The 9743-nt window shown below is 42.6% G+C and overlaps 1 protein-coding gene across 5 annotated transcripts in view; it reads right to left on the bottom strand.

The window, feature by feature from the left end:
- The window catches only part of LOC105284966 (protein shifted), a 15579-nt gene extending 6512 nt beyond the window's left edge, over nt 1–9067 (bottom strand). Inside the window, exons 1-4 of one of the 5 annotated variants that reach the window (XM_026973501.1) lie at nt 8614–8869; nt 8164–8406; nt 7650–7841; nt 1041–1193 (exon numbers count right to left, since the gene is read on the bottom strand). In XM_026973501.1, the coding sequence (XP_026829302.1) occupies nt 1041–1193; nt 7650–7841; nt 8164–8406; nt 8614–8773 (748 nt within the window). In that variant the 5' untranslated portion in view covers nt 8774–8869. Of the gene's footprint in view, nt 1–1040; nt 1194–7649; nt 7842–8163; nt 8407–8475; nt 8592–8613 lie in introns of those variants that run through there. The other 4 variants (XM_026973505.1, XM_026973503.1, XM_026973502.1 and 1 more) reach the window with 4 other exon arrangements.
- Between the last annotated feature and the right edge of the window lie 676 nt (nt 9068–9743).

The raw sequence follows: 9743 nt of genomic DNA on the forward strand, positions 1-9743 counted from the left end.
GAAAGAAAGTCCGCTCTACAGGACTTTATATTCAAAATGGAACAAAGTTAGAAAAGACAAATTCAAGTTTTTAACTTTTTGCCATTTTGAGTATAAAGTCCTGTAGAGCGGACTTTCTTTCTATCTATATTTCATTTGTGGAAAAGGATTTTTTATACTGCACAAGCGATAAAGAGAATTTTCGAAACTGCAATTACCATCGCTATAGTGAAAAAATAGTTCACTAGCAACTCCAGCATGCCCTTAAGGGGGGAGCCTGCTTTAGAACGCTGAAAATAAGGTATATTTTACGAATTGTTTTTGGAGAAACTATACAGCGGATCATTATAAAACTTTGATGCATTTATTAGTACATGTTTAAAGATAAAAAAATTATTTTTTTATTTGAATATATCGCTCGTAGAGGTCGTCCTGGAGAAATCTTAGTGCAGCCGCGACGCCGGCATTGCAAATTGGTGAGCATTCTCCTGCCTCCAAATTTCGTCTAAACTGAAAAATTGAAATATGTTCTCGTTATTTATGAATTCCCATCGTCGATGAACCAAAGAGAGAAGAAAAAAGTTGAAAAGTGCCAAAATGGTGGAGCTTAGAACACAAAAGTACGATTTTTAGGCAAAGTTGTTGAACTTTTTCATGCAAAAGTAATTGTTTAACTTAATGTTTTTATGAATATTAAAGGTTCATCGACGATGGGAATTCATAAATAACGAGAAAATATTTCAATTTTTCAGTTTGGATGAAATTTGGAGGCGGGAGAATGCTCACCAATTTGCAATGCCGGCTGCACTAAGATGCCTCCAGGACGACCTCTACGGGCGATATATTCTAATAAAAAATAATTTTTTTTATCTTTAAACATGTACTAATAAATGCATCAAAGTTTTATAATGATCCGCTGTATAGTTTCTCCAAAAAAATTCGTAAAATTATACCTTATTTTCAACGTTTTAAAGCAGGCTCCCCCCTTAAAGCCTTTAACATCCTGCACAAGTAGCTCATTTGCATTGTTTACATTAATGCACGTAATTCGTTATACATGCCTCCTTCGCAAAAAGGCCCTTGGTATCCAAGCGGGCATGAACATACTCCTGGCGCGGTGCAATTGCCGCCGTTCATGCAATTTGGGTAGCAAAGCGCTTTTTTACAATGAGGTGGCCCCAGATAGCCATCCGGGCACGGACCGGGATTGGGCTCTGTAAAAATAAAGTTTCGAGTGAAAAAAGATGCATTGTATAGTATACGCACACACGCACGCACGCACACGCATATGCTCATGCACATATCTAACAATTATCTTTGACTAAAAATAAAGAACGTTCTGGCTATAGTTATCAAGCGTGATCTCGTACGATCTGATAACATGGCTCTCAAAGCATGCAACTTCATGCAGATCTAATCAAATTTCTTTTCGAGAACTGCATGATAAACTACTGAATTTAGAGATACGATACATATTTATCTTATCTGAAATCATGAAAAGATACATGCGATGTAAACATTTCTATGAATATGAATATCCTTAAAAATTACACAGAGCGTTTATTACTTTCAATTTTGTCGACATCTTGTGATTATCTTAAAAATTAACGATTGGTCAGAAGAATCGGATCTTTTGTTCTGCTGTTCGCGAAAAGAAGGTTTTGAAAAATATTGTTTACAGTCTTCTTTTCTTTTTTAACGTTACTTGAACGTTACAGTAACTTTTGCAGAGATAAGTGCGTGAAAAGATTAAATCTTTTTTAAGAACTTTAATGAAAAGATCATCTGTAAATGTCTCATCCTCGATTGGCATGCGTAAACACTGTGAATCTCTCATTTCATTGAACTGTTTTTATTCAACTTTATTCATTTCCTGTGTCTCGAGTTTCTTGTCATGAAAAATATCTATTTGTATTTGACCTTTGACTTACTATTAGCGACGGAATATTACCGCAGAAACGATCGAGCATTGTATTCTACTACGCCAATCTGCGTTCGAATAGATGAAAACGTTTACGTATCGCGTGAATCGTTGTCTGAACTGATCTCTATCCAGTCAAAATTTGCGTGTTAAACTCGAGTGAGCGCTTCTATCACGCGTATCACAAGTCCAATATTTTTAATGTCCACATTATCATTTGTTCAAATGTTTAATACGAAAAATATTTGAATAACAAATAAGCAGACTTGATTTGAATGTGAGAATTAACCCAGCAAACACAAAATATAACTATTATATAACAGAAGTAACACGTAATGTAACAACTGTTATATGTTATTAATGTTGAGGTTGCATAATTGACTTTGTAACTGCAATATAACTGCGTTATAAAACTGTTATACATTGGTTATAATAATATAACAGTAATATAACTGAAATATGCGATATTATATAACTGTAATATTTGCATATTATGTCTATGTTATGTATCATTTTTAACATTCAGATGTCGAGTTGTCCGGTAGATGGCTTCGTTTCTCGCACGCAAAATATAATACAAAATATATATAGGGACGGTGATCACGGCAGGGCACAACTTGTTGTATCGTAAGTCCATTTCTACGATGAAGTGGTACATTTTGAACGAATAATAAATAAGAGGAAAGTACGAACTTGTACATAACGTTTAGGAAAATAAATTAAACGTGCACCTGTAGTTGTAGAGAGAGGAAGAAAGAATAAATAATATATATTCCATTTATATAACATTTAAATAACATTTTAGTAACACGTTATATATTGTTATATTACTGCAATTTCGTTTGAGTGGGAAATTACAACCAACATATACGTTACATGTAACGAACATGTTATATTGCGTGTTACATTCTGTTATATTATGGCAATATCATTGTTATATGACTGTGTTTGCTGGGAAAATAGCTAAAGAGACAGAGAACGCTAAAGAGGCAGAACGGACTCGTGCGTTCTTTCGCATTAAGTAGGCAATTACGTAATTACTTCACAATTCGCGGACGAATGTCTCGAAGAAGCGGAGAGTTGGCTTACGCTCAACCAAGTGTCAGGCAGGACTAAAACGAATGCTAACATAAAAAATACAAGCACAAACAAGATCAAACAAATATAGCGACGATGGGCCCGGTTCGATGCGCGATACTCTATTGAGAAATTCAACGATGTACACATCTTTGCAAAATCTCTCTTACTCGATGATTTTCCTCTTTTATGTGTCTTTACTGGGTCTTTTCTTCCTTTAAATCTTTAACAGTGAACAAATTTTGGCGAGGTGCAAACGCGAGAAATTTCATTTCTAGCAAAATTGCCAAATTTCACACGTTTTACTCGAGATGAATTACATCTAGAAACTACAAAAGTTTGGGGAAAAGAAAATATTTAACCGTCGCCCGCAGGCGCATCGTGAAAGTGTTGGAAAAAGAATATGAGCTGAAACGAGTCAATTCACTCTGTTTGACACTTTACAATTTACGCAATATCTACGTTGAGATTAGACCTGACCGTTCGTACCACAATGATCGAGTCGGCTTGAAAGACTCGACAGTCGTAAATTTCTAAACACGGTGGCGTGCAGACTCGACGCATGATTATCAGGGCCCATCGACCGTAGGTACCCAGTAAGCAAACTGTGTGCAATCTGCCAGCAGATTGGCAGCAGATTACTGCAGAAGTTGATAGCAAATTGGCATCCGTTATGTCCGCGTTAGGATAGTGATCTGCCAGCAGAGCCTGCTAACAGACTCTGACGGCAGATTGGCGGCAGAAACCGAGCAGGATCTGTTAACATCTGACGGCAGATTGACGGCAGAAACCGAACAGAATCTGCAGCTTTTGGCCATTCATATTTACGACATATTAAAGCATGTGTTTACTTTTAACACACTATAAATTGTTAAAAGAACGCACTTGTTTGTTTGTTAAATTAAAGTACATTTGGCTTGATGTGTCTTTCTGACAGTTCGTTGCGTAATCTCTCTCTTATTGTTAATCTATTCTAATCCGAAGTCCGAATTTTGCTTTCGAACTTCAGATTGCTTGTGGCGTGCGTGAACTACGTGGACGCTGTCCATGGGAGCCTCTGTGCCGCGAGTGCAAAAATGTTCAGAAAAATTAATATTATCATGCCAAGGCGCGTATATTAACTTATATAACTGTTAGGCTAAATCTTAACATCGAGTAAGAACTCGACGCGTGCACCGCATAGCGGTGCGGAGCGAAAACACGTATTCATAGCCGTGTAAATTTGAATACTGTCAAAAGCTGCGGATCCTGTTCGGTTTCTGCTGCCAATCTGCTGTTAGATTCCGCGCGCGCAGATCTTGCTCGGTTTCTGCCGCCAATCCGACTTCGAGCAATGTTTGCGGATTCTGCTCGGTTTCTGCCGCCAATCTGTTCTTAGGTTTTGTGAGCAAGCTCTGTTACATTTCTGGCACCAATTTGTCGAATTAATCGTTAACAACTTCTGTATCAAATTTGTTGTCTTTTGGCTGGCAATAGTTGATAGCAGATAGTTGGCATCATCTGCTTTCGGCAGACTTGGCTATCCGGGTAAGCAAAATGTGTGCAATCTGCCAGCAGATTGGCAACAGATTACTGCAGAAGTTGATAGCAAATTGGCATCCGTTATGTCCGCGTTAGGATAGTGATCTGCCAGCAGAGCCTGCTAACAGACTCTGACGGCAGATTGGCGGCAGAAACCGAGCAGGATCTGTTAACATTTGACGGCAGATTGACGGCAGAAACCGAACAGAATCTGCAGCTTTTGGCCATTCATATTTACGATATATTAAAGCATGTGTTTACTTTTAACACACTATAAATTGTTAAAAGAACGCATTTGTTTGTTAAATTAAAGTACATTTGGCTTGATGTGTCTTTCTGACAGTTCGTTGCGTAATCTCTCTCTTATTGTTAATCTATTCTAATCCGAAGTCCGAATTTTGCTTTCGAACTTCAGATTGCTTGTGGCGTGCGTGAACTACGTGGACGCTGTCCATGGGAGCCTCTGTGCCGCGAGTGCAAAAATGTTCAGAAAAATTAATATTATCATGCCAAGGCGCGTATATTAACTTATATAACTGTTAGGCTAAATCTTAACATCGAGTAAGAACTCGACGCGTGCACCGCATAGCGGTGCGGAGCGAAAACACGTATTCATAGCCGTGTAAATTTGAATACTGTCAAAAGCTGCGGATCCTGTTCGGTTTCTGCTGCCAATCTGCTGTTAGATTCCGCGCGCGCAGATCTTGCTCGGTTTCTGTCGACAATCCGACTTCGAGCAATGTTTGCGGATTCTGCTCGGTTTCTGCCGCCAATCTGTTCTTAGGTTTTGTGAGCAAGCTCTGTTACATTTCTGGCACCAATTTGTCGAATTAATCGTTAACAACTTCTGTATCAAATTTGTTGTCTTTTGGCTGGCAATAGTTGATAGCAGATAGTTGGCATCATCTGCTTTCGGCAGACTTGGCTATCCGGGTAAGCAAAATGTGTGCAATCTGCCAGCAGATTGGCAACAGATTACTGCAGAAGTTGATAGCAAATTGGCATCCGTTATGTCCGCGTTAGGATAGTGATCTGCCAGCAGAGCCTGCTAACAGACTCTGACGGCAGATTGGTAGCAGAAACCGAGCAGGATCTGTTAACATCTGACGGCAGATTGACGGCAGAAACCGAACAGAATCTGCAGCTTTTGGCCATTCATATTTACGACATATTAAAGCATGTGTTTACTTTTAACACACTATAAATTGTTAAAAGAACGCACTTGTTTGTTTGTTAAATTAAAGTACATTTGGCTTGATGTGTCTTTCTGACAGTTCGTTGCGTAATCTCTCTCTTATTGTTAATCTATTCTAATCCGAAGTCCGAATTTTGCTTTCGAACTTCAGATTGCTTGTGGCGTGCGTGAACTACGTGGACGCTGTCCATGGGAGCCTCTGTGCCGCGAGTGCAAAAATGTTCAGAAAAATTAATATTGTCATGCCAAGGCGCGTATATTAACTTATATAACTGTTAGGCTAAATCTTAACATCGAGTAAGAACTCGACGCGTGCACCGCATAGCGGTGCGGAGCGAAAACACGTATTCATAGCCGTGTAAATTTGAATACTGTCAAAAGCTGCGGATCCTGTTCGGTTTCTGCTGCCAATCTGCTGTTAGATTCCGCGCGCGCAGATCTTGCTCGGTTTCTGTCGACAATCCGACTTCGAGCAATGTTTGCGGATTCTGCTCGGTTTCTGCCGCCAATCTGTTCTTAGGTTTTGTGAGCAAGCTCTGTTACATTTCTGGCACCAATTTGTCGAATTAATCGTTAACAACAACTTCTGTATCAAATTTGTTGTCTTTTGGCTGGCAATAGTTGATAGCAGATAGTTGGCATCATCTGCTTTCGGCAGACTTGGCTATCCGGGTAAGCAAAATGTGTGCAATCTGCCAGCAGATTGGCAACAGATTACTGCAGAAGTTGATAGCAAATTGGCATCCGTTATGTCCGCGTTAGGATAGTGATCTGCCAGCAGAGCCTGCTAACAGACTCTGACGGCAGATTGGCGGCAGAAACCGAGCAGGATCTGTTAACATCTGACGGCAGATTGACGGCAGAAACCGAACAGAATCTGCAGCTTTTGGCTATTCATATTTACGACATATTAAAGCATGTGTTTACTTTTAACACACTATAAATTGTTAAAAGAACGCACTTGTTTGTTTGTTAAATTAAAGTACATTTGGCTTGATGTGTCTTTCTGACAGTTCGTTGCGTAATCTCTCTCTTATTGTTAATTTATTCTAATCCGAAGTCCGAATTTTGCTTTCGAACTTCAGATTGCTTGTGGCGTGCGTGAACTACGTGGACGCTGTCCATGGGAGCCTCTGTGCCGCGAGTGCAAAAATGTTCAGAAAAATTAATATTATCATGCCAAGGCGCGTATATTAACTTATATAACTGTTAGGCTAAATCTTAACATCGAGTAAGAACTCGACGCGTGCACCGCATAGCGGTGCGGAGCGAAAACACGTATTCATAGCCGTGTAAATTTGAATACTGTCAAAAGCTGCGGATCCTGTTCGGTTTCTGCTGCCAATCTGCTGTTAGATTCCGCGCGCGCAGATCTTGCTCGGTTTGTGCTGCCAATCTGCCGTTAGATTCCGCGCGCGCAAATCTTGCTCGGTTTCTGTCGACAATCCGACTTCGAGCCATGTTTGCAGATTCTGCTCGGTTTCTGCCGCCAATCTGTTCTTAGATTTTGTGAGCAAGCTCCGTTACATTTCTGGCACCAATTTGTCGAATTAATCGTTAACAACAACTTCTGTATCAAATTTGTTGTCTTTTGGCTGGCAATAGTTGATAGCAGATAGTTAGCATCATCTGCTTTCGGCAGACTTGGCTATCTGGATAGGCAGGTATTCAGGCAGGTAGATAATCCTTTCTCACAAAATATCAAAATGAACGCTCGCGTGCTTCGGGCGTACATGCCACGGCTGTCGATTAAATCAAAAGAAGAGAAGCAGTCGGAACGTGAGCGAAAGAAACCATGTGCGAACCGGATTTCACGAGTACGCGAAGGCAGCAGCCTCTCGTCTCGTTTTCTCGTACTCGAGGGATCAACGATCGGCGAGGGGTTCCGACTGCCTCTCCTGAAATCGATCAAAACCATGCAGCAAATTAGGCAATGAATTACTGCTGATACGGAACTGTATGTGCGAGTGAAGAGGTGATGATCGTGGGCGCGACTGACGCACTCACCGCGCACGGTGCATTCTTTCCTCAAAAGTAAACGGAGCGGGGTCCCGTTTAGAGGCTTTTTCTTACGCGTCTCGATTATCAGAGTTATTCCGAATTGCGCTACTCCCGAATTGCCAGCGCAAGGTAGCAGAACGCTGAACTCTGTAACGGAAAGAAAAAAGGTTTTTGCGCACTTGGATTTTTTCACATGGTCGATTCCTCCCCCCGGCGACGCGCAGTGCAGGATTCACCGATTCGATAAAAAAAACAAACAAAAAAAAACAAAAGTATTTTGTCTGACATTAAAGGACTTCTTTTTCCACAAAGTGAAACTTTGTTAACGATCATGCGTATATCGACGTAGCGAATTCTGCTTTGTGTTATTCTCTACTATTGCATAGTGGAAAAAGCGACGATAAACAGTGAAAGATTAGTTAAGTAAGCCGGTCTCCAGAGTTATTTAGCTTGGATATTCAGTAATTACCTTTCGGCCTTTTGGGGACTCGTCCTTGCTTTTTAATCGTGATCGACGGTGTTTTTAGGATGGACTCGTCGAACGATTTCAAACGGTAAAAGTTGTAAAAGTACTTTTTCACGCCGGATTTCCACGTGAAATTCACGTGCGACACCTCGCTCGGAATAATCGGCACTTTATTCTCAAAGTCCGGGTCCAAAAGATACGAGACGACGGTTCCTTCGGCGATCACGTATATTTCCATCGCCACTCCTGTATCAGTGATAAAAACAATTCACAGATGATGACTCGTGATCAACATTAACTTCCAAACCACCTTACCGTCTACCGCCCTTTGTTCGTACAATAATAAACAGCAATACCCAATGACGAATTTACTATTTTCCTACTGTACTTTCCGAGACTCGTCATTGTTGGCGTCGCGACGGCGACGCGCTAAGGAACAAGAGGAAAGCTCACCGCTGAGCATCTTAATTTGTTGCTGATCGATCCATAGCGAGATATCGGACTGCTGCTCGTTTTCGGAGTGATGCTGATGCCGGGCGAGCGCTGCGTCCAGGAGCAGGGCTAACGCCGCCGCCGCCACCGCCAGGGCGGCCGCAGCCGACCGCGTAACCATCCGCGAGGTGCCGGACACGACGTGCCACCGCCGGCGCTGCCACACCGGCGCTGTCAGACGCGTTGCACGCTGGTGCACGCGCGCGACTCCGTCGACGCTCGCCCCTTCCCCCGCGCTCGGCGAGCGGTGCGCGGCGTTCCGTCCGCTTCTTCCTCGACGCGCGTACGTCCCTGCCCGCGCGCGGACCCAGATTTTCACGGCGCACGCACCGACCGCGGCGAGATGCTGAAGATCCCGCCCGGTGATTTCAACGCGCGGTTGTCCACCTCCTCGGTCGATAGAGCAGAGATCGAGCGCGCGCGACTCCTCGCTACGAGTAAGCACGGCGACGTGCGCGCACCAGCGCGAAGACCGCGGCCCGACTGACTGACTGATTCATTCAACGAGGGGACGCCACGGCGAGCGTCGAGCCCTCTCCAGGAACGAGATGGGGATCTCGCGAGCGATTGGATCCCGGGGGCACGAGCGAGCCCCAAAGGATAAGGCTGCGCGCACAATGCGAGCGCTCGGATCACCCGCTTCGCCGATATCGCGATGCCGCGCGCCTGCTTGGTGTCCCATAGAGCAGAGTTACGAAGTAGCGATTAACGTCAGTCTTATTGAAATTTGCGATTTTTCAGATTGGCGGCTCGCACTCGAGCGACCCCGACCGATTTCTCCTTAAGGGGGTATTCTAGTGTAGCGTGTCAGAAAAATCGAATTTTTTTTTTGGGCATATTTTGCAAGTACATGGTATGGAAAATATGTCTGCGAGAAGATTTAGCCCGATTCGCAAAATTAACAAAGTAATAGCACCTAATAGAAAAAAACCTCTGGCGCGCGCTCGGCGGTTGGACCGCGCGGCACACACCAGAGCATTGTGTTAGTATTTTAGGTAGGGTCGGAAGATCGTTATTCTTTGAAGGTCGTACATTTGAATTGGAGCCTTTGTATAGTACAGGTTACATAGTACAATGAATCTCTAAGTTCA

Source organism: Ooceraea biroi, chromosome 10 (genome assembly GCF_003672135.1).
Source record: "Ooceraea biroi isolate clonal line C1 chromosome 10, Obir_v5.4, whole genome shotgun sequence".
Classification (NCBI taxonomy): Eukaryota; Metazoa; Arthropoda; class Insecta; order Hymenoptera; family Formicidae; genus Ooceraea; species Ooceraea biroi.